The sequence below is a fragment of the Sylvia atricapilla genome, chromosome 6 (genome assembly GCF_009819655.1).
Source record: "Sylvia atricapilla isolate bSylAtr1 chromosome 6, bSylAtr1.pri, whole genome shotgun sequence".
NCBI classification, from domain to species: Eukaryota; Metazoa; Chordata; class Aves; order Passeriformes; family Sylviidae; genus Sylvia; species Sylvia atricapilla.
This window is the reverse complement of record NC_089145.1, coordinates 34,873,081-34,896,667: the sequence shown is the minus strand read 5'-3', so window position 1 is coordinate 34,896,667 and position 23,587 is coordinate 34,873,081. Positions and strand designations below refer to the sequence as shown.

At 50.1% G+C, this 23,587-nt stretch overlaps 2 protein-coding genes across 4 annotated transcripts in view; one reads left to right on the top strand and one right to left on the bottom strand.

The window, feature by feature from the left end:
• Nucleotides 1–10,001, bottom strand: part of TOGARAM1 (TOG array regulator of axonemal microtubules 1) — a 31,508-nt gene extending 21,507 nt beyond the window's left edge. Inside the window, exons 1-6 of one of the 2 annotated variants that reach the window (XM_066321467.1) lie at nucleotides 8,306–10,001; nucleotides 3,646–3,802; nucleotides 3,014–3,148; nucleotides 2,366–2,443; nucleotides 2,147–2,266; nucleotides 684–976 (exon numbers count right to left, since the gene is read on the bottom strand). In XM_066321467.1, the coding sequence (XP_066177564.1) occupies nucleotides 684–976; nucleotides 2,147–2,266; nucleotides 2,366–2,443; nucleotides 3,014–3,148; nucleotides 3,646–3,802; nucleotides 8,306–9,787 (2,265 nt within the window). In that variant the 5' untranslated portion in view covers nucleotides 9,788–10,001. Of the gene's footprint in view, nucleotides 1–683; nucleotides 977–2,146; nucleotides 2,444–3,013; nucleotides 3,149–3,645; nucleotides 3,803–8,305 lie in introns of both variants that reach the window. The other variant, XM_066321466.1, reaches the window with a different exon arrangement.
• A 129-nt stretch (nucleotides 10,002–10,130) lies between these two features.
• KLHL28 (kelch like family member 28) lies at nucleotides 10,131–22,402 on the top strand. Of its 2 annotated transcripts, none has more exons than XM_066321474.1 (5): nucleotides 10,131–10,233; nucleotides 13,733–14,631; nucleotides 17,379–17,822; nucleotides 20,067–20,275; nucleotides 21,371–22,402. In XM_066321474.1, exons 2-5 carry the CDS (start codon nucleotides 13,733–13,735, stop codon nucleotides 21,532–21,534), a joined length of 1,716 nt encoding a protein of 571 aa, XP_066177571.1. In that variant the 5' UTR covers nucleotides 10,131–10,233; the 3' UTR covers nucleotides 21,535–22,402. The 2 variants fall into 2 exon arrangements, with proteins under 2 accessions (XP_066177571.1, XP_066177572.1); XM_066321475.1 differs by lacking the exon at nucleotides 10,131–10,233 and adding an exon at nucleotides 12,485–12,506.
• Nucleotides 22,403–23,587: the final 1,185 nt, after the last annotated feature.

Below are 23,587 nucleotides of genomic sequence, written 5' to 3'. Positions count from 1 at the left end.
GATTAAAGGAGAGGTTTTATGGCTGCCAGCACATGCAGTGGGACCTCAGGCTTTTCCCAGCAAATTTGCAAACAGAACCATGCAAATCCTAGAAACAGAAGCATGGAATGTCTTGGAAAGGACTTTTAGGATCATCTCATTCCACCCCTGCCATGGCAGGGACACCTCCCACTGTCCCAGGCTGCTCCAAGCCCCAATGTCCAACCTGGCCTTGGGCACTGCCAGGGATCCAGGGGCAGCCACAGCTGCTCTGAGAATTCATCCCAGCCAGGAATTCCTTCCCAATATCCCATCTAAACCTCCTCTGAATCATGCAATCAGTGCCCAGCAAGCAGACATCCTACTCAAACAAGCAGGAAAATCTATAATTATTGGATTTTTATGCTGCAGCCTTCTCCCCTCTTTTTCCTGAATATTTTTCACGTTAGAAATTCTTCCTCTTGTTTAACACCTCAAGTTCTTTTCAGTTGGAACCAGAGAATGGAAGGTACAGATAGAAAGGCAAAGCCAGGAAGTCACAGAATGGTTTGGGATGGAAGTTACCTTCAAATTCACCTTGTTCCATGGGCGGGGACACCTCCCACCACCGCGGGGAGGATGCTCCAAACCCCACCCAGCCCTGAAGACTTCTGAGGATGGCTGAGCTGACACTGTTAAAAATGCATTTATCCCATTTCACCCACCTCTTCCTGGTCCTCGGGCTGCAGGTGCAGCTCAGCCAGCCCTGCTGCCAGCTCTGTGCCCTCGGGGGGTTCCCGGGGGCTGGGCAGCCTCGGGATGGGGGGGACGGGACGGGCTCCCCGCAACCCCCCTGCCACTCTGCCCAGGGCAGCCCTCAGCTGCAGGGAATGCTTCTCCAGCTGCAGCAAATGCTTGTCCATCTGCAGGGAATGCTTCTCTAGCTGCAGAGGGAGCTTGTCCATTTGCAAGGAATGCTTCTCCAGCTGCAGGGAATGCTTGTCCAGCGGGCTGTCTCCTATGGAACACACAGGGACTGTCAGGGACAGCACCAGGACAAACTTCACCTCTCACTTCTGTATCTACAAAACTCCTTCTGCCATGGCATGAGTGTTAAAAACACACTTGTGTGGGCTCAGGTACCAATTTGTTCCACTTTTAGGGTCTCCTTCCTTTAGGGAAATATAAATGAGTGTTTGATGCATGTGCACACTATCACAGAATGAAAATAGCCTCAGCTGAAAAGGACACACAAGGATCAGCCAAGTCCCTACAATGCCCTTAGTCCCTTTAAAAAGTAATTAGCTTTCTTCATTAAAAGGAAAACACTCATCCCCAAACTTTCATGGAAACTGCTCTAACAACAAAGGTACTGCAAGAAAGCAGAAAAAAAACCAAAATGCATATGGAAAACATATGGTAAGTTATAAATACAAGAACAAATAATAAATACAACAATAAAGCAAGTGATAAATACATCTGCAAGGCAGTCACATTCCAGGGGCAGGGAATTCCCAAAGCATTCGGCTGGAAATTTTCTATATATGCACAAAAATATGGGTCTCAGTGAAGATGCAATTTCAAACAGATTTCTTTAATCAGTGCAAAATATTGTGTGGAAACTGTTACTTTGTTTCAGAAACCTCCTGAGTGATTAGGAAGCAGTTCTACCTAAACAGAGACTGAAGGTATTTTTTTACCCAGGGGGTTGGAACTGGATGAGTTTTCAGGTCTCTTCCAACCCAAACCATTCTGGGATTCCATGATTCAAATGAAGAGGCAAAAAAGCAAAATGCACTGAGTAATCCTTTTCTTGCACATGGATTATTTAGGGTATGAACAGTAGCAGGAATTTCTGTACTGACTTTCCCTAAAAGTGGGATTATTATTTATTTTGGGGTTTATTTTAGTTGGAAGACAAACCTCTCCCTGAGACATTAAGAAAAACAGATCTGTAGCATGTTTTGCTTTATGACAAATTCAAAGGCTCCACTTTTGAGGAGAAGCCTGCAGGGATGTGAGCAGTGAAGCCAGAAGTAAATAAATCAATAAATCTCTCCCATTCCTAACTGCACCTGAGGCACTGCCCAGTTCCCTCTCATCTACCACTGTGGATTTTCTGCCCACTGAAAAATCCCCCAAAACACAACCCCAAAATCCCTTTGGATCACACTGAGAACATTCCCACCTGTGTTGTCTCCTGGCTTTTGGCTGAGCAGCTGCTTCTGGGAGCCAGGCTTGGGCAGCCCCTCGAAGCTTTTGAGAGGCCAGGAGCTGGAGAGACTCCTGGGACTCTCCTGGGACTTCCCTGGAGAGGCAGCAGGAGAGGAGAGGTGCTTGGGGCTGTTTCTGGGGGATGAGAGGGGGAAGGAGGGCAGGATGAAGGTGCCCTGGCTGCCACTGGCACCTTGGAAGGACATGGTGGCTTCTGCCTGAGTGCAAGAAGTTTTCTGAGTCTTGCTGGAAAAACTGAGGCTGGAACAAACTGAGCAAAGCAAAAGAGAACAGTGCTTGTGGTAACTGGGTTTTGTAATAAGAACTGAAAATTAAATAATACACCATAAGAATGATTTCCAGTGAAATAATGCACTATGAAAATAATTTCCAATTAAATAATCTATCATAAGAATAATTTCCCATGAAATAATGCACCATTAAGCAGTCAGAGCCTGAAGGTTTTGCCCAAGCAAGCAGACAAATCAACCAACTTCATTCTGCAAATGGCATTCCCCTACAAATGGGAGTTTAAGCCTTAAAACAATTTCTCAGGCATGTTTTGGAAAACTATATTAATGCAAGTGATGCAAGTAGATCAAACACTGCTGTGATCCTCCCACAGCAGCACCTTTTCTCTAACAACCTAACACAGTAAGAGATCAAAGGTGGGGCTGTAAATTCACAACCACAGATTAAATCACACAGGAAGAGCGAGCCCTCTGGAGAGGGACTGAACAACCTCTCAGTAACAGTTTCCATTTCTCAGGGAAGCAAAGGGACAAAGAGGCAACTCCAAAGTGACAAGCCCTGCCTCAGGCCACCGGCAGAAGCCACATACCTTTGTCCTGCTGACAGTTACTTAATCCCAAAAACTGCAGATCGGAGCCCACGCTGCCGCTCTTCCCACATGCCTGGGGGTACCCAAGTGTCCCACATTTCCCTGGAATCTGGGGTGGCTGAGAGCCCAGAGCACCTTCCAAAAGAGAACACAAAGAACCAAATCAATACTTCCCAGGTGGTGTCCAACAGAGAATATCCAATAATATTTCAGAGGGAATACAGACTCCGTGTAGCTCTGAGTGTGAAACTCAACTACAACCCAAATACTTCATTCCAGAGTTTCTAAGCAACCTCATGATGCAGCTCACAGGGAAAAAGGGAAAAGGACTGGCTGCTCTTCCAGGGCACTGCTCCAGCTGGGAATGGCAGGGGGACAAAAAAAAAAAAAAAAACCTGGAACAATCACCTCTTTGAGTAGTGACAATGAAGGGGAGCAAACATCCTAAAACCCAAACCAGGGTGAGGGAACAAACTTGGCAAGGCCAGAATTCCCCAAAGGGGACAAGGACACAGGCCAGGGACACAATCACTCAGGTCTGGTCTTGCCCAGGCTTTTCAGATCTTCTGGCTACTGAAACACTAAAATCTGTTTTGTTGGCAGCTCCAGCAGGTCCCTGTGCCCTCACTCACCAGCACCAAGGGCAGCATGCTCCCAGTTCAGCTCCACACTGGGCTGGAATAAAGTCCTGGAAGTTCTGTTCCTGCTGAAAAACAACTCATCACTGGCTGGGATTCCCTGGGAGGGCCTGAGCTTTGGGGCGTGAAGGAAATCATTGGATGCAGCCAACTGTAGGGAAAAGCAAAATAAATCGTGTGTGAAATGACAGCACAACCCCGCTCTGTGCAAACAGCACAGTCACAAACATTTTCACACAAGTTTTACTTCCCCACCTACCCAATATTCAAATGTTTTAAGCATTAGAAAGGATTTTAACTGTTTTGCAGGTCTTGGTAAAATACAGGTTAAAACTACTCACACTGAAAGGGGGAAAAAAACCCTAACAAAATAAACTGGCAGAGAATTGCACTGTTTTAAAAATGAAACATTTACCTTTTGGATTATATGCTGTAGAGGGGTAAGTGTTTAAATAGGCAACAGAACCCCAAAGTCTCAGAATGGAACATTTTATTGCAAACCACACGCTCCAGATTCAGCCCAAAACTGTGCCTAGCAACACCAGCAGCTTTTACTGAGAACTGGCTACAGGTAGGGAGAAAATCTCAATAATACCAATATTTAACAAAGAAAATGGCAAGCTCTAAATAAATTTCTGATTTAATTACTAAAATCAGTGATTTAAAACATTCCCAGGCTCTATTTACTCTGCTCTCCCTTCTGAGGGACACATGAGGAAAATGCTGAAGTGGTTCATTCCAGGCTATTACAAGTTGGGATAAAAGATGTGAGACCTTGGCATTCCCATTCCTGCAGTCACCAAACATCATTCCATCCACAGATCCTTCAGCCCATGATGAAATATTCTTTGTAGAAATCACCACAGCCTGGTTTTGAAGGAATTTTCTGCTTAGGAGCTGGTACAGGATAAACTTTCATACCATTTTTTCATCCAATGCAGAAGGAGTAAATTCCAACACTGCCATGAGTGTACAGCTTCACTCAGCTGTTCCCATCCCAGCTCCAGGACGGAAAACTCTGCTTCCTTGTACACAAATTATAATTAAAGCATTGCAAATTCGCTAAACACAGCCTTGGGGGTGGTGGCAAATAAAGCAAACCCAAAGCTGCCAAATGTTTCCCTGGAGTAGATAACAGATCCTAGCAAAGGGATTTCTCCAAAGGGTTCAGATTCCTTTCAATCCTACAAATGTTGGAAAATACCTGGAACTGGTAACTTGGTTATCAAAGCACAGCCCTTGAGAGTGACCCACCATGGAATCCTGGAATGATTTGGGCGGAAAGGGACCTTAAATCCCACCCCTGCCATGGCAGGGACACTTCCCACTGTCCCAGGCTGCTCCAAGCCCCAGTGTCCAACCTGGAGTCACAAACATTCCCTCCCTGCATCCCTTCTCTATGGAGCTGTGCCACTGGATGACACCAAAGGTGTTCCTAATCCAACACCAGCAGCATCAGCAATGTTTCAACAGAAAGAGACCAACACCACTCAAAGACAAAACAGCATCTTCCCAAAAATCATCTCCCAGCTCCAGAAAAAACAGGGCTGAGGTTCCAGAGGGACACCCAAGGAAGGGACACCTTTATCTCACAGCCTGGGCACCCTCTGTGTCCCTCTGATGCTGGGAAAACAAAGAGGTTTTGTTCCATAAATCTGATTTCCCAGGTCATTTGAACACTCCCAGTCCTCCACAAAGCCCAGTCATTAAGCCCTCCAGTTATCAGATCAATATGGAAATGAGAAGAATTCCACACACTGAAGTTAGGGAATATCCCAGAGCTCACATGAACTTTGTGAAAGGCCATAAATGTCCAGGGAAACGTTCAAATGCTCTTGTTTCCCCCAGAAGGAACCTCTGGGTACCAAAAGGTCCCTCCAATAGCAGGGACAGGACCTGCAGGGTCTGTGTGTCCCAGGGGTAACTTTCACCCTGCAATATTCAATATTCCAACCTGCCCTTGAACACCTGAGCACCTGCAGGGATGGAGAATCCACAGCTCTCCAGAGAGGCTGCCAGACAAACCCCTGAGCTCACTGTGCCTTATCTACCTTTTATTTTCAGTACATATTAACTTACACATGTTTTACTTACATCTTATCTGATCAGGAAAGTCTAGACACAGCCTTGGACACTCACCCTGTAACATGACCCTAAAAATACTGGCAGGAAAACAGCTTTAAACATTAAGCTACTTCTATGCATCCTTTCAACCACAGAATGACTCCAAAAGTTAATTTTTAAGCATATTCATTTCAAAGGAATGTCTGAATTAATAATTAATACTGGACACGTAGAGAAACCAGTCAACTACACGAGATTTCTGCATGATAAATGCATTTTCCTTACTGAGGAAGTTAAGGGCAGATCCAGGGTTAAATTCCCACTCAGATCCTGATCGCCAGAGCTTGACACACAGCTCCTGGAATGTCTTCAGTCCAGGGAACAGCAGGTTTGTATTCCCAGGCTGAAAACACAATTCACCTTCCTGCATCCAAGACAGAACCATGGAATATTCAGAGCTGGAAGGGACCCACAGGGATGATCCCAACTCCTGTCCCTCGGGCAGCCTCGGGGCCATGCCCATTCCCTGGGGAGTTTTTCCAGGGCTTATTCCACCCTCTGGGGGAAGAACCTTTCCCTGCTCTCCAGCCTGACCCTCCCTGACACAGCTCCAGCTGGTCCCTGTGGTCACCAACATCACTGGGGACAGTGTCCCCTGCCCCAGAGAGCTTCAGTCAGATGTGATGAGACAAAGGATCAGGATGTGAAGAAGGAGCAGCAAAGGTGTCAACTAGAGCAATCAGGTAAATATTCCACTATTAAATCACCCCCATACTTCACTTTTCATTACTGGGATCAGGCCAACAGGACTCCAACTCATCCTGTGATGAATTGGATCAGATCAGGTTTCCAGTGCCAGAGGGCAGGGATGGATGGCAGATTGGGAATTGGGAATTCTTGGCTGGGCTGGAATTCCCAGAGCAGCTGTGGCTGCCCCTGGATCCCTGGCAGTGCCCAAGGCCAGGCTGGACACTGGGGCATGGAGCAGCCTGGGACAGTGGAAGGTGTCCCTGTCATGGCAGAGGTGGGACTGAAGGTCCATTCCAACCGAAACCAATCCAGGAACTGATGATTTACTCTTTACACACCAACCAAACAGAATCCATCAGCCGCTTGCTTATTCTCCCTCTCTGCAGGGCTGGAAACCCCTCCCACTTACAGAGATAAACACAACCACGTGTACAAAGGGTTCATTCCTTTCAAAAAACACCATTTCCAGAGCCGCTCCCTGACTTCCTCAGGGAAGGGCTGTGCCAGACAGGGAATGTTCCTCCTTTCCAAGCCCCAGCCAGTTGTTGATGCCTATATTAACTTGCTTTTTGTTTACAGCTACAGAAAAACAGCAGCAGCACAGGGCTTGGCCCAGCCTGCCAGGAGAACATTGGCACTAGTAATTTTTTTACAAGCTGAATTAGTTAATACTGAAAAAGTGTTCTAAAAAGGAAACTCTTCTTGCTCCAGAGGTGTTTCCTACTCATGATGTTTGTAGCTATCCCAAGGGAACTGATTCATCAGCTCAGGGAGACACAGACATCTTTAGGAGCCTCAGGAGAGATAACACAGGCACCATGGAAAGAGATGAGCATTCAAGTCTAGGCATGCACTTCAAGGTTTGACAGTCCAGAAACAGGAACTGAGTTTATTTTTTTAAGGGCCTGCCCCACAGCCAGGCTGCAGAGGAGCCCTCGCTGTCCATGACCTCATCCAGCCCAGCAACAAGTTACCAAGCAACTGAGAATTAAAATCTGAGGACGTAAATGTGGCACTGAGGAATCTCCTCTGCACAGCCTCTGATTTCCTGACGAGCTGTGTTTGCTTCAGCTCCCCCACAGGAAAGCAAGTTATGATAAATCAAACACCTCCACCTAAAAAAACCCTTCAAAACACAACAGAAAAACTACCACACAGAGATACACCTCCATGTGTGGTATTCCAGAACCACGAAGAAAGAACCTGGACAATTTTCCAGAGGTTCCTCCCCTTTCCAGCTGCTTACGTTGTCAGTAGGTGACTACACCCAAACTCAACCAGGATCGTTATTCCAGCCTGACCTACATTTTTTCTGGTTGGATCAGCCCAAGGAGCAAGAGCCACACAGGCATTTGGCAGCCCCCAGGTTTATCCCAAAGAGCCCTGGCTCAGTCCCATCCCAGAGCTCTGCCTTCAGAGCCTGAGCTGAAGGAATTGCTCAGTTTTCCTCCAGAAAGGAAACTCTGCATCAGTCTCATGCTTTTAAACACAAACATACAAATAAAGGCTGCTCTCCCCACTTTTGTGCTCATTCCCAGGGGTTCACCTGTCATTGTTGACATGTCAGAGTCATGTCACTACTGTCAGACCTAAGGAGTGTCTCAGGTAGTCCAGCTAACCTCAAAAAAAGATTCATATATTCCTCTGTAAGCGATAAGTAGCCTGGTAAATCGCTTGGTTGAATCTGACACCAAATTTGCCCTCCCAGAGCGATCTGAGTGTACAGATCCGTGAAACACGAAACACCTCCCAAATATCTCTCACTTAACAAGACTCTGACAACTCTTCATCCTCTCTTTGTAAACGCTTTGAGGATAAAGGCGCTCACAGAGATACATACCTGCTCCACAGCCTTGCTGACAGGCATCCTCACCGCCGAGCCGCCTTCCCTGTCCGCAGCCGGCTCGTTCTCCCAGGGCAGCTTGTTTTTGCCTCTGCCGGCACTCAGGACTCTCCTGGGGCTCAGTCCCCGCTGGGCACAGGCGGGGCCGTGCAGCACATCGCCGGGGTGCCCGCAGTGGCCGTGGGCGCTCTGGCTCCTGCTGCCCATCAGCAGCCACTCGGTGTCGGCGCCGGGCGGGTGGCAGGGCCCGCGGCAGTGGCCGGAGGAGGGCAAGGGCACTCCGTACTCCACCAGTCCCTGTTCTCCCAGCCTGGGCAACACTTTCCTGGCCAGCCGAGCCTGCACGGCGTGCAACACCCCCGAGCCGCCGGCCCGCAGCTCCACCGCGTCCAGGGCGCGGAGCAGCGCGCCGGTGTTACCGGGTCCCAGGGCCGACGCCAGCGCGGCGAACGCCTCCATGGCAGCGTGCCGGACCCTGCGCTTGGCGTCCAGCAGCGCCGGCGCCAGGGCGGCCGCCAGCTGGGGCAGGTCCAGCTGGGCGGCCGGGTAGGTGAGCAGCGCGGCGATACACGTGTTGAGCAGCTCCTCGCGGAGCCGGGCGCTGCGGTGCCGCAGCAGCCGCTCCTGCAGCAGCAGGCGCAGCACGGGCCGCGGGCCGGCCGCCGCCATCAGCCGCAGCAGCAGCCGGGCGCTGTCCCTCCGCATGGCCGGCTGAGCGTCGCCGAGCGCCCGGGCGGCCGCGCACACCAGCGGGGCCAGCACGGCGGGGACGCGGCGGCCGAGGCGCAGCGCCAGCAGCCGGGTCACTTCCAGCGCCCCTCGAGCCACCGCGAAGTTGGGGTCGTGCAGCAGCGCGTCCAGCAGCGCGATCAGCCCCAGCAGGGCGGCGGCGGGAGCGGAGCCCAGCGCGGCGGGGCTGCAGCCCTCCACCGCCCGCCGCAGCTGCTCCACGGCCTGGGCGCGGCCCCGGTAGTCCCGCCGGTCCAGCAGCTGCGCGCGGAGCTCCGGCGGCACCAGCGACAGCTCCGGCCCCACCGGGGGAGCCGCGTCCTCCTGCGGGCCGGAGGGCCCCGTGCCCGGCCCGCCCTCAGCAGGGCTGGGGGGCTCCGTGTCTTCCAGGGGGCCGGGGGCATCCGTGCCCAAACCGTTCAAAGCGGGGCCGGGGAGCTCCGTGTCCGAACCATTGTGAGCGGGGCTGGAGGGCTCCGTGCCCGGCCCGTCTGCAGCGAGACCGAGGGGCTCCGTGTCCGAACCGTTGTGAACGGGGCCGGGGCCATCCGCGCCCGAACCGTTCAGAGCGGGGCCGGGGGGCTCCGTGCCCAAACCGTTCAAAGCAGGGCCGGGGGGCTCCGTGTTCGAACCGTTGTGAGTGGGGCCGCAGAGCTCCGTGCTATCCTCAGCGTTCTGCGCGGAGCCGCCGTGCTCCCATGCCCGGCCGCGGCCCCGCGGTGCGGCGGCTCCGGGCGGCGGCTCCGCCATGGCCCGCGGCCGCGGCCATGGGCGGCCCTCAGGCCCCGCCCGGCAACGCCGCCGTCGCCAGGGGGCGCCGCGTGCCGCGCCGGCGCGGCGCCGACCACGCCGCGGTCAGCGGGGGAGACACGCGTGGTTTCCCTACTTCTCCTCAGGCTGCTGCTGGCGGGACAGGTCACAGACACGGTGGTAGAAAAGAGGAGAGAAGCTCTTGCACGAGCAGCGGGGACGGGGCTGAAGCAAAACTGCCGAGGAAGCGAACGCACAACATCCCCCGCGCTGTGCGCGGTGTGGTACCACCCGTATGGCGGCGGGTGTGGGTGTGTGAGGCGGCACGGCCGTTGATTGGCGGGACGCGCGGGGCGGGGCGGCCGGAAGTGGCGTAGCGGGCGGTGGCGGAGTGGCGGAACGAGGCGGCGGCGCGGCCGGGCCGGGCCCGGGGCACCCCGGCACAGGTGAGAGCGGGACAGCAGCGGGACACGCCGGGACACAGCCGCAGTGCCGTCTCCCGGCAGTGCTATGGCCCCGGGTGGGCTGCCAATGTAGCGGGAGCGGCTCCCGGTACGGCGAGGGGGGGGGCCCGCCCGGCGCGGGGAAATCCCCGTGTGAGCGGAGAGTGGCGGAGCCGCAGGGACTCGGAGCGGTTTGGGCTGGAAGGGACCCTGGGCAGGGACACTGTTGACAGCCCCGGCTGCTCCGAGCCCCGTCCTCCGGCTGGGACCTGCCGCTGGTCCCCGGCCCTGCTCCCGACCGAGACCGGAGCCCGGGCAGCGGGGTTGGGCACAAACACAGGCAGAACAGGAATTGCAGAAGTAGAGCAGCTTCTGCTGCGGGTTTCTTTCTTCCCCGGCTCGGGGCTGGTGCTCCCCAGGCAGTCTCAGAACCAGCCCAGCAGCTCCCCTGCCCCGTCCCGCCGAGCGCTCTGACCCTGCCCGCAGCTCTTCCTGCTGCTTCTCAGCACGCCCAGATCCCTCAGCTCAGCTGTTTGCAGTGCTGGTTAACCTCTTTATTTCCAGTCGCTGTTGCTGTTCGAGATAAGTTCGAGCCGCAGGCTGAAAGGATCTGATAGCCCAGAGCCCGAGGCTGACCATTTGGTGAGCACAGATCGCTGCGCTGGGATACAATTCCAACTTCGTGTCCCAGCTGCTGGTTTCTTCCTAAACAATGAAATAAATAACAGTAAATCCATGGTCTCGAGGAGTCTGGCCGTGCAGGAGGGTTGAGAGGTTCTATCAGGGCGGTCCACGGAGCTTTATTGCTGCAGAATATCTCCAGTATAGTTATTTATAGGTGTTTTAGCAGGTTTTGCAGCTGAACTGTGACCGTCCCTTTTTCCATGTGTTTCCTGATTTTTGTGTGTTTGTGTGATCAAGTTAGAAACTGAACACAAACACAAAAGGAGAATACATTCTTTTAGCTGCTGGACAGCTTTTTTATTGTTTTATTTTTTTTTTTAATTCTTCCATGTGTGATTTGTGCTGCAAAAATATGATAAGGAAAATGTTGTTGCCTATGATCTTGCCTTTTGCAGATGCACTTAAATTGGTTTCTTTCAGGTTTTTTTTTTCCAGTGTAGAGTGATAACAGGAGAGCTTGTTTCTCTCTTCATGGGTAAGAGGTTTTTCAGCCCCTTCCCTTCCCTGTCACTGCTATTGTATTCTGTATTTAAACGTTGGCAACCCATTTGATTGTTTCAAATTAAGCACTTTTCAGTGGGCTCCCCTGCAAGTGAGGTGTCATTTAAGGAGCTGTGCACATGATGAACTTATTATTAAGATAAAAGAGGCGAGATCTTGCAGATCGTTTAGCAAATCAAAAGCTGCTCGGCTCAGGAGTGGGGTGGTTGCAGTGTTCCCTGGAGAACAATGGGATTCTTTCTCCGTGGCCCAGGATCCTGACACATCCCTACCCTCCACCTCTCACCAGTGCAGCTCTGGGGGCTGAACAAAGAGCTGCTGCACTCTAGGAGCGTGCAGGGAGCTGAAATCAGAGCAGGTACCCGAGGGCTCCAGTGTTACATTGGGGAGCAGGAGTTGTGTGGAGCTGTGGAGGAGTGAGGATCCTCCCCTCTGCACTCCTGAGGAGCGTGGGCAGCTGCCAGGGCTGGGGAAGTGCTGAGAATTCCAGGCTGCTCAGCCCTGCTCACCTGGGGAGGTCTGAGACTGTCCCAGCAGGGATTTCCTGGTATGGTGAGAGCCACAGGGTGAGGATCTCCTGTTTCTCCTGTGCATCCTCAGCACAGGAATCTGCTCCAGCCCCCTGGCTCTGTGGGGTAGTTGGCAGGGAATGGAAATGGGAAAGGGCAGCTGCTGCCTGCAAGAGCCTGCCCAGAGAAAGCCACAGCAGGACTGGGCTGCTCCCCAGGAGCACTTAGCAGGCTGGAATTGAACTGCACAAAAGGAGTTTAAGAACTTTTAGAACTTTGTGTCAAATAAGCCAGTTGTATTCTTTAGTTGTCTGTCTTTATTTCTATTTCATTCACTGCTGAGTTCTCTCAAACGTTTGATGTAGGATCACAGAATATCCTGAGTGGGAAGGGATCCACAGGATATCAGTCTACCTCCAGACACTCCAACAATCAGATCATATTCTGTTTCAGTTCAGAACAACAACAACAACAAAAAAGTGACATTTGTGGTTTTTTTTTTAATTCAGAGTTGAATCTAGCATAGACTGTTAATGAATTATTGAAGGTCCTGGATTTAACCTGCATGAAAAAGTGTAACAGGTAAGGGTTGAAATGTAGGCATGCACCCCACACCCAAGCAGGTGTTTCCATGTAGGGAAAGGTTTTAGACTCACCCCTTCTTGTTCTAATAAGGTAATAGAACCCAGAAATTTCTTTGCTCTCCTGGCAGTAATCGGTTCAGTGCCAAGACAAAAACACCGATGGTCTCTTTAGCTGTTCCTCAGCTGTTCTCTATTGGGCTGTTTGCCAAAAACCCACCTAAATAGTTCAATACTTAAAGAAGAGCACGAGGCTTCTCAGTGCATTCCGGGGGTGTTGTAGTAGGTGGGACCTGTCCCTACACTGTGAACAGCTTTGTTCTTTTGGTTTTGCATTATTTTCTTATTTTATTAAAACCTTTTTGCTTTTTCGGGACATACTCAACTATTCCATCTCACTAGTTATTTAAGCCATTTTCTGTAAGGTGCTGGACATCCTCAGAGGGATTGAATCCTCGCAGAGCTGATTACACCTGGCTCTTTGAGAAATTCAGTATTAAGAGGGGAATTGGGAGGTAACAAACCATATTAATTTAAAAAACAAGAAAGAAAAATACCTTTGAACTGTCATGTGTCAGTTCCAAAATGTGAAGTGATGTTGCTGTAGGACACAAAAGAAAGACTCCAAATATTTCAGTAGGCAAAGAGCGTAGAAAAAGAAGGCTTTATTTTCTAGTTCTTACTACCTTTTATAAGGTGTTCTGATACAGACTAGATGTGATTGGTGAATAGGAGCGATACCTAATCCCATTGGTTGAACTAGAGAAACAGCAAAACATCACCTGGAGAAAGATTTGTCATTAGATGGACACGAAGAAACTACACTCATGCAGTCAGGTTGAAAGAGCAAAAAGAGAGGTGATTTATTTTCGACCTAAATTTATATAGACCTCAGAGTTTGACTAGAGATGGGACAATGAGGTTGACACTTTTCCGACCCCACTGGTCAAACTAAAAGTCCATCAATTGTCCCTCCTTCAAGGAGGAATGCACAGTTTTTAAATCACTCTCTGTTGACCTAAAAGTCTGTGAGAAACTTCAGTACAAAAGTGTAAACATCAGAAGGCTGAAAAAGATCAGGGCTACAAAGATTGTTTTGAGAAGAAACCTTCTTGAGAATTTTTCCCTTGGAGGAAAAAGTTAGCAGGTGCTGGCAGGCTAAAAATCTCTCAGACCCAGAAATACCATGGCCACAAAGTGACACCTCCCCACCTGTGTCTGTTGCAGATGGACCCGTCGTCCCCGCCGTTCCTGCTGGCCAAGCTGACCCCGCTGCACTCGGAGCAGCTCCTGCAGGGCCTCAACCTGCTGCGGCAGCACCAGGAGCTGTGCGACGTGGTGCTGCGTGTGGGTGAGGCCAAGATCCATGCTCACAAAGTGGTGCTGGCCAGCATCAGCCCCTACTTCAAGGCCATGTTCACGGGGAACCTGTCGGAGAAGGAGAACGCCGAGGTGGAGTTCCAGTGCGTGGACGAGGCGGCGCTGCAGGCCATTGTGGAGTACGCCTACACCGGCACCGTCTTCATCTCGCAGGACACCGTGGAGTCGCTGCTGCCCGCCGCCAACCTGCTGCAGGTCAAGCTGGTGGTCAAGGAGTGCTGCGCCTTCCTGGAGAGCCAGCTGGACCCCGGCAACTGCATCGGCATCTCGCGCTTTGCCGAGACCTACGGCTGCCACGAGCTCTATCTGGCCGCCAACAAGTTCATCTGCCAGAACTTCGAGGACGTGTGCCAGACCGAGGAGTTCCTGGAGCTGACGCACTCGGAGCTGGATGAGATCGTGTCCAACGACTGCCTGAACGTGGTGTCGGAGGAGACCGTGTTCTACGCCCTCGAGTCCTGGATCAAGTACGACGTGCAGGAGCGCCAGAAGTACCTGGCGCAGCTGCTGCACTGCGTGCGCCTGCCCCTGCTCAGCGTCAAGTTCCTCACGCGGCTCTACGAGGCCAACCACCTCATCAGGGACGACCACACCTGCAAGCACCTGCTCAATGAGGCCCTCAAGTACCACTTCATGCCCGAGCACAGACTCTCCCACCAGACCATGCTGCTGACGCGGCCCCGCTGCGCGCCCAAGGTGCTCTGTGCCGTGGGGGGCAAGGCCGGGCTCTTTGCCTGCCTGGACAGGTGAGCAGCACCCCTGGGGCAGTGCTGGCACCCTTGGGACACACCCCTGGGAGCTGGGATCCTGCCTGGCATCCCTGGGACACAGGCACTGGGAGCTGGGATCCTGCCTGGCACCCCTGGGACACACCCCTGGGAGCTGGGATCCTGCCTGGCATCCCTGGGACACAGGCACTGGGAGCTGGGATCCTGCCTGGCACCCCTGGGCAGGGACACAGGCACTGGGAGCAGTGATCCCCCCAGTCACTGAGGTTGGAAGAGTCCCACCAGAGTTTGCAGGATGTAGTTGTTCTTTCCTCCATAAAAACTCTTCAGCAGGTTTTTTCAACAACGATGAGCCCCAAGTTCAAAATGCTTTTTTAGTTTGTGAGTAATTTACAGTGTTGGGTGGTCTTGTTTGTGCCAGACTTTTGTGCAAACAGAAAAACTGTGAAATAATTTTCACTCTCTTAATTGAGTTAAAAACGTGTTTAATTTTGTACAGTTTTTATTTTTCCTTCCAGGTGTTTTTAGTTTACTCCTGTGATTTGTTGTTATTTCAAACAAATCATAAAAATTGACTTGCTATCTGACAAATGTGCTTCCTGATAGTTCAAAAATCATTGGAATTAAAACAAGATTTAATCAGAGCAGAGTTAAGGAGAATAAAGGAGGCTCAGAGGGACTTTTCCCTACAACTCCCTGACAGGAGGGGACAACTGCGGGGGTCGGGCTCTGCTCCCAGGGAACAGGGACAGAAGGAGAGGGAACGGCCTCAGGCTGGGCCAGGGGAAGTTGAAATTGGATATTAGGAAGAATTTCTCCATGGAAAGGGTGCTGAGGCCTTTGAAGCGGCCAGGGAGGTTTGGAGTGCCCATCCCTGGAGGTGTCCAAGGAATGAATTCCTAGAGGTGGCACTCAGAGTCTTGGGGGCTTTTCCAACCTCAGAGATCCTGGGATTTCATGAAGGAGTTGTGGATCATGATGTGATCATGGCTTTAATTCCAGCTGCTGGGGAGGTGTCTGTGTCTGTGCTGGCAGAACAGGTGAGTGCCTCTCCTTCATCTGCACTCCAGAATGAACCTCCTCAGTTCCTGGAGAGCGTCCCTGAGGCTCATCCTGGGGGCAGGAGGAACAAAGGAGAGGGAAAAACAACCTCAAGCCCAAAGATGTGTGGCTGGGTTTGCTCAGAACGTGGGATTAACACTCCCAGAGCTGCTGGTTCAACTTTCTGTGGGCTGTTTATATACAAATACACATTTATACATTTATACGCTTATACATGCACAGAAAGAGCTTTGATGTGCAGTGTGCCCTTATCAGCCCCAGGAGTGTTCCCTGTGCCCAGACAGACTGCCTGAACTAGTTCCACAGCTGCATTCTAGATAATATTCTGGGATGTCCTTTTCTGTGCTTGCATAGAGAAACACATTTAAAAACCTAGGGAGAGCTGTGTGTTCTTTTCCCTGTGTTCAGAGATATCAGAGTAATTTAAAGTTAATTTTCCCAATGTTAGTCGCTGATCTTAAACAAGATGTCGGGGCTGGGAATTGTCGGGCTCATAGATTTAAAAAATAAAGGGGGTTTTGTGTTTAATAAAAAATGTTTGAGTGAATGAAATAATTCTCGGATAGTCTTCAGTTCTGCTTCATTCCCATCTTCTTCAATGATTATAAAAATGGAGCCTACGAATATAATATACCGATAATTTGGATTAGTTTCGATTTTTTGGTGCTTCCTAATGCCAAAATTACTCTAGAATATATTTAATCTATTCTCTGGTGTTTCAGCAGCTCCTGTTTCTGGGCTCTTAGTGCCTGTCAGCTCTCCAGGGGCCTCATGCTCCTGTATGATTTTTGAACAGATCATGTTTCCTCTGTACCAGATAGCCTCTTAATTATTTAGGTCATTTATTAATTAAACTATTCAGGTAGATAGGCTAGACTTTATATGGGGCAAGGCAGACCCATCATGTTCTCACGGTGAGTATGATTAAAGAAAATGGTATTATAAGATTTAAATTCCAGATTCAGTTTTAAGATTTAATTTTAAAATATGATTTTAAGATTTAAAGATTTAAATTTCAGATTTAAATTTAAGATTTAATTTTAAGACTTTATTTTAAGAATTAAAATTAAGATTTAAGTTTCAGATTTAAATATAGGATTCTAAATGCTATTTAAAAGAATTAAGCTGTTTTAAAGATACATTTTTCAGGTTAGTTTGAGCTACGTTGACATTTTGTTTAAATTACAGACATGTTACATATACCTACTTATAAACTGCAGGCTGTAGCTTCTAAATGCATATTTGTAAATACCGATGTGTGCTTCCCTCCCTGTAATTTACTTTTCTTCCTCCCATTTCTGTGGCTGGTTTGGAGGTGTTTTTTGTGTTTTCTCCTCCCTTTGGGTCATATTTTCAGCTGGTTCCTGTTGCAATAGGACATGAAATAAAGATGCTTGACTCCAGTCAGAAGGCAGTAGAAATCAGAAGGTTTTATTTACAATTTATTCAGCCCTTTTATAACACGCTGTGCTAAAAAGCACATTATTGGTCCATAGGACTGACACCTCTCCCATTGGCTGAGTAACAGAAATGGCAAAAAGCACCTGTTTTCATGGGAAAGGAACATTGTTTACACAAGGTTGTTTTGAGAAAAAGAAAAGTGTTGAAAAGTTTCCCTTGGGAAGAGCTTGGGCTCAGAAAATACCAAGTCCACAGGTTCCTATTTGAATTCCCATTTTTCTCCCTGTTTTTCTCCCTGGCAGCATGGAGATGTATTTCCCCCAGAACGACTCGTGGATTGGGCTGGCCCCTCTGAGCATCCCTCGCTATGAGTTTGGCATCTGCGTGCTGGAGCAGAAGATCTACGTGGTGGGAGGCATCGCCACCCACGTGTGCCAGGGCATCAGCTACAGGAAGCACGAGAGCTCTGTGGAGTGCTGGGACCCCGACACCAACACCTGGAGCTCCCTGGAGAGGATGTTTGAGAGCCGCAGCACGCTGGGCACGGCTGTGCTGGCCGGGGAGCTCTATGCCCTGGGGGGTTATGACGGCCAGTCCTACCTGAGGAGCGTGGAGAAGTACATCCCCAAGGTGAAGGAGTGGCAGCTGGTGGCCCCCATGAACAGGACAAGGAGCTGCTTTGCTGCTGCTGTGCTGGATGGGATGATCTACGCCATTGGGGGGTATGGGCCTGCCCACATGAACAGGTAGGTGCTGAGGTGACCCACCAAAGCCTCCTGGGCAGCCTCATTAATCCTTGCCCTGCCCACATGAACAGGCTGGGGGTGACCCTGTGCCCACTTGGGTACCATCAAAAACCCCCTGGGCAGCCTTTTTAATCTCTCCCCTGCCCACATGAATAGGTACGTCCTGGGGCTGACCCACCGAAACCCCCTGGGCATCCCATGAATCCTTATCCTGCCCACATGAACAGGCTGGGGGTGACCTATGACTACCTGGTCACCACCAAAATCCCCTGGGCAGGCCCGTTAATCCTTCTCTTACCCATATGAACAGATATGTGCTGAGGGTGGCCCACCTGGGCACCACCAAAACCTCCTGGACAGCAAATTAAATAATCTCCAGTTAATTAATCAATCCCTGTTTTGTCACATCAGTCCCATCATTCTAACGGGAAATCTCTATTTTTGCTTCACTTTGTGTGTTCCACCTCATTTGGGCTCTTTTTTAGATCACTTAAAAGGTGATTTTACGAAAAAGCTAAAAACAAAGATGTGCCTGCATGTTACTGAGCCTTGGAGCTCAAGCCTGCAACATCTGAGGGTGGGTGGTGAGTTTTACCATGAGAGCCCTGATTTGAGGTGAATAAGAGTTTTCCTGTGCTTAATACACACTAAATAAATACATAACTCTGCTGGGATCTTAAATCAGTCTTACTGCTAATAGCTGAATTCAGGGTGGGGATTACTGCTCTGCCTCCAGGAGTTGTTTCAGACCTTGCATTCCCAAGGAATTTTCCTGGTACCACCATGCTCTTTAGCTCCTCTGTTCCCTGTGGATCAGGGACATCCAGTTATCCAAAGAAATCGTTTTCCATCATTAAAATTGGAACAAATCCGCTCAGTGTCCCTCCAGGAAGCAAAATGATAAACCACAAGTGTAAGAGCTGAGTAAAAAATGAAACTCTTGCTGCTGAGGAAGGGACACAGTGATTGTTCAGCAGGGTGGTACCAGACATTGCCAATGATGAATTGCATTGACTTTTATATTTGAGGCTGAGCAAGGGGCGGGGGGTAGATTGGATATTAGGAAAAGGTTTTTCTTTTAGGAAAAAGTTCTTCTTTGTATTAGGAAAAGGATCCTTGGACACCTTGATCCTTTCAGCTCAGGGTGTTCCATATTCTCTGAATAATTTTAGGTTTATTTCTGGTTGGAGGGGTGAGTACTAAGCCATGCCATGCAGCACCAGGCTCCTCCAAGCCCCAGCATTAAATCAAGCTCACACTGGGTAATGAAGCCCCTTTTCCAAACTCTCTGCTGCTTCTGATCTCCTCTTCCCCTTTTTTTCTGCCCCTCTGTGCTCCTGCAGCTGCACTTGGGCAGAAACAGCTCTGAGCCATGAGTGTGTTAACGACTGACCATTTGTACAGTGATCAAAAGTGTTAATAATGATGAGAATTCCTGTCTCTTTGATCCTGAAGCCTCTCCTGCCCTCAGTGTTTTGATCAGCAGCCTCTTTGCTGCTTTTCCTGAGGAATATAAATACACTCTGCACGTGCTTTTTCTCTCTGAATGTTATTTTCAGGCCAACCTCAGGACAGTTCTGGATTAGCTGTGTACCCAAAGAAATACACTTCAGCTCTGCATTGTGCTCAGTTTCCCACAAAATTTTTATTTCATTATATTGTTTTAATAGATTATTATATTATTTTAATAGATTATTATTTATCTGATACACATTTTAAATTCTTAGTTTAAAAAATTGAACCAGGCATCCTGAAAGAGCTTTCAGCTCTGAGGAACCTCTTGGTTCCAGGCTGTGGCCTGAAGATCCAGGACAGTGTGACAGGGAGGACATGAGAGAGGCTGAACCACTTGCTTTCTCAGGGGGCAATATCACAGAACCATTTGGGATGGAAAAGTCTTTGAAGATCATTGAGTCCAACCTTTGGCTGAATAGATTAAAAAATAGGTTAAAACTGATTTTTAGCCACACTGTTGGGCTCCTTTGGTTGTGGAAGTGCCCTGTGATATGATGTTTCCCAGGTGATAACACAATTTCTGGGTGCTGCTGTTGGGTTGTACCAGTTAACTGCACCACGGAATGTTCCATCAGCTCCAGCCCTTCCCTGTGTATTCCATTATTCCTATGTGTATTCTATTATTCTTTTGTGGTTACGCTGCCTGGCAGAGCTAGCTGTGCTTGTGACACTCCAGGAGTGAATCCCCATCCCTGAGATCCCTGGCTCATGGCTGTGTTTGCTTTGCAGCATGGAGCGCTACGATCCGAGCAAGAACTCTTGGGAGACTGTGGCCTCCATGGCTGACAAACGGATAAACTTTGGGGTGGGGGTCATGCTGGGCTTCATCTTCGTGGTGGGGGGACACAATGGGGTGTCCCACCTGTCCAGCATCGAGAGGTACGACCCCCACCAGAACCAGTGGACGGTGTGCCGGCCCATGAAGGAGCCCAGGACAGGTGGGACATGGCAGAAAGGAACCTCTGAGCTGGTAAAACCTGCAGGGACAGTGGCAGGGACTCCATCTGTGGGTGAAGGTCACTTCAGCAGCTCTGTGAAAGGATCTTGGTTTCTCCAAGCTCAGTTTATTGATGCTGAGCTGTAACAAAAATGACGAGAAGTAGTAATTCTACTGTACCTCCTGTTTTTTCAGATTTAAGGAGTGATGAGTTCCAGCAGTGATGGGTTTCAGCACTTCTGTGCTCGCTGCTCTGTTGGATTTTGTTGGGTGTGGAAACTTGGATGCAGGGTTGAGGTGCAGCTCCCATCTCTGCTCCTGGCACAGGGACAGCACCCAGGGAACAGCTGGAGCTGTTCCAGGGGAGGGTCAGGATGGAAATCAGGGAAAGGTTCTCCCTCAGTGGGTGGAATAAGCACTGGAAAAGCTCCCCAGGGAATGGGCACAGCCCCGAGGCTGCCAGAGCTCCAGGAGCCTTTGGACAGCCCTGCCAGGGATGCCCAGGGTGGGATTGTTGGGGGATCTGTGCAGGGACAGGGGTTGGGATGATCCCTGTGGGTCCCTCCCAGCTCAGGATATTCCATGATTCTAGCCCACAGTCTCCCTGACATAACACTGGGACAGAGGGAGGTTGTTTTATCATAGAAAAGGGGATGAGAACAGCACAAAAGGGGTGTCAGACCTGAACAGATAGGGCTCCTCATTTACACTCCTTTTCTTTAGGCAGTGAGGACTCTGGGGTCAGCCTGTGGGAGGCAGGACGTGACAGCAGCTGGGAGCAAAACTCCAGTGATTCCCTCAGGGTTTGATATCCGTCCTTTAGACAGTGAAGACAGCCTGTGGGTGGCAGGAGGTGACAGCAGTTTGGAGCAAAACCCCAGTGATTCCCACAGGGTTTGATGTCCTTCCTTTAAGACAGTGAGGACTCTGGGTCAGCCTGTGGGTGGCAGGGAACAAAATCCCGGTGGATTGGCACGGGGTTTGATGTCCATCCTTTAGGAAGTGAGGGATCAGTCTGTGGGTGGCGGGGGGGTGACAGATGGAACAAAACCCCGGTGATTCCCCCAGGGTTTGATGTCCGTGCTTTCCTCCGCAGGCGTGGGGGCGGCGGTGATCGATAACCACCTGTACGTGGTGGGCGGGCACTCGGGCTCGTCCTACCTGAACACGGTGCAGAGGTACGAGCCCATCTCGGACTCGTGGCTGGACTCGGCGGGGATGATGTACTGCCGCTGCAACTTCGGCCTCACGGCGCTCTGAGGCCGCTGAGCTCGCCCCTGGCCCGGCCAGGGCTGACCCTTCCAGCGGTGCTGCAGCTCGGCTCGCCATGCAAACGAGGAGGGATCCGCTCCTTCCTTCCCCGGATGTCCCACGCTGCTGCGGGAGCAGAGGGTGGGAAAGCTGAGTGCCCGGCTGGGTTTGGCACACACGCACGCCCTGCTCGTGGCAGTGGGGTTGGGAGAGAGCTGAGATGCAGCTGGAAGTTTGTCCATCCGACCCCTTTTGTAGAGCTTCAGTCTCTGCCTCCTCTGGAATGTGGAGCTCCCTGTGCTGTAGGGGAAGCTGGGTGAGTGCAGGGGATGCTGACCCCTGGCTGTGTGTGCACACGGGGAAAGCGCCAGGGCTTCACGGGGTTTTTTTATGACCAAGGGCTGCCTTGTTTCTTCTGTATCTCAAGGTTTGTACATAATAAATGCCATAGGATGTTGCCTGTATGCTCTCCTTTGTCACCTGCTTCCTGCTAGGAGGGCCGGGATGATCCTTGGAGACGTTCACAAGGCAAATTTCCTGCCTCCTCGGGACATTTTTTTGATCTGATGAAGAGAATTTGCATTTTTAACTTTTCCCTTCTGTTTTCTTCGAGTGCTAGATGAACTGACTTCATCCTGCTGCATGCTTTCAGTTGGAACGCAAGGAGAACCCACAGCAGCAGCATTCCTGGCATGCTATCCAATAAAACCCTCCAAGCCAGCCCATCCCATCCTCCTTGTGTCTGTGTTCCCCCATTTTTCCTCAAGGACTGTATGATTGCTTCCTCTGAGTGTTCCCATCTCACAATGGTGCTAAATGTAGGGGTAACCCTGAGGCTGTTCCTGATTTCAGTGCATAAAAGCATGTTTGGATTGTTCCACTGGTTTGGTTTCTTCTTTGCTCCATCCTCCCTGCAGCTGTGCAGTCTCACCCCCTATGGAATGAGCTCCCTGGTGGGTGTTCTAGTGAGGCTTTTCCAGATTGATGTTTATTCTTTCTATTCTCACAAATCCCAGCTCGAGTTCTTCAGGCACTTCACACCAGAGTAGGGAGTTCAAACAGGGCTTATCCCAAACGTGTGTCCTGCTGAGGGGCAGGTCCTGGGGTTAACCACAGTCTCTCTGGGTTAATCAGACAGCCCTGAACTCAGTGAAAACTGGGCCAGAGAGAGAGAGAGAGAAAATGATGCTGTGGGTTATAACCATCATTTAAAATGGAATTTAACTAATTTAGCACATTTTGGGTTGTCTTCTGATCTCAATTACCTTCAATTTCTGTGGTGTCTGCCCACTGCCAGGCCTGGTACTAAGGATTTTTTTGCCTCCAGTTTCCTTTCCCTTTAACATGTTTGGTGGTTGTTTTCCAAGCTCACACTGTTTTATTTTGAAAGGTGCAATAATATTTGAAATAGTTACTTTAAAAGCCATTTCTTTACGATTTTGCTGAATGGGGAGGGTTGAGTGCTCTGGGTTTATCCTGAATTCCTGCAGAGCTGGTTGCAACCAGGGCTGCTCCAGTTCTTCCATTCCAATCACTGGGATTTCACCGGTTCAGGAGGATCTTGTTGCCATAAAACATCGTTCAGATACCCCAGGTGATTTCACAGACCATAAAATCCCCCAGGTCTCCTTCAGATTCAGTGGAACTGAGCAGGACTTTAAACCTAAATAAGATAAACTGCATTGAAAACGTTGGAATTGTTAATTTGACTCGCAGAGATTCATTCCAGTGACAGCAACAAATCTTGATTTAATTATTCCAGGGCATCTGTTGGCAGGACAGGAGGGGCTGTATTTGCATGTTTGTGTGTGGGGAGGGGAAGGAATCATGGAATCCCAGGGTAGTTTGGGTTGGAAGGGACCTCAAACCCATCCGGTGCCACTCCTCGCATGGCAAGGACACCTCCCACTGTCCCAGGCTGCTCCAACTCCAATGTCCAACCTGGCCTTGGACATTCCCAGGGATAGATGATAATAAAAACATCCATAAACAAGAAAAACATAATTAAAAAATTCCCATAAATCAGAACAACAACCAAAAAAATCCATACTATGGTTATTAC

Coding starts and splice junctions, on each gene's coding strand:
- KLHL28 (XM_066321474.1), top strand. CDS start 13,733: ATGGACCCGTCGTCCCCGCCGTTCCTGCTGGCCAAGCTGACCCCGCTG. Junction 14,632..17,378: donor CTCTTTGCCTGCCTGGACAG/GTGAGCAGCACC, acceptor TCTCCCTGGCAG/CATGGAGATGTATTTCCCCC. Junction 17,823..20,066: donor GGGCCTGCCCACATGAACAG/GTAGGTGCTGAG, acceptor TTTGCTTTGCAG/CATGGAGCGCTACGATCCGA.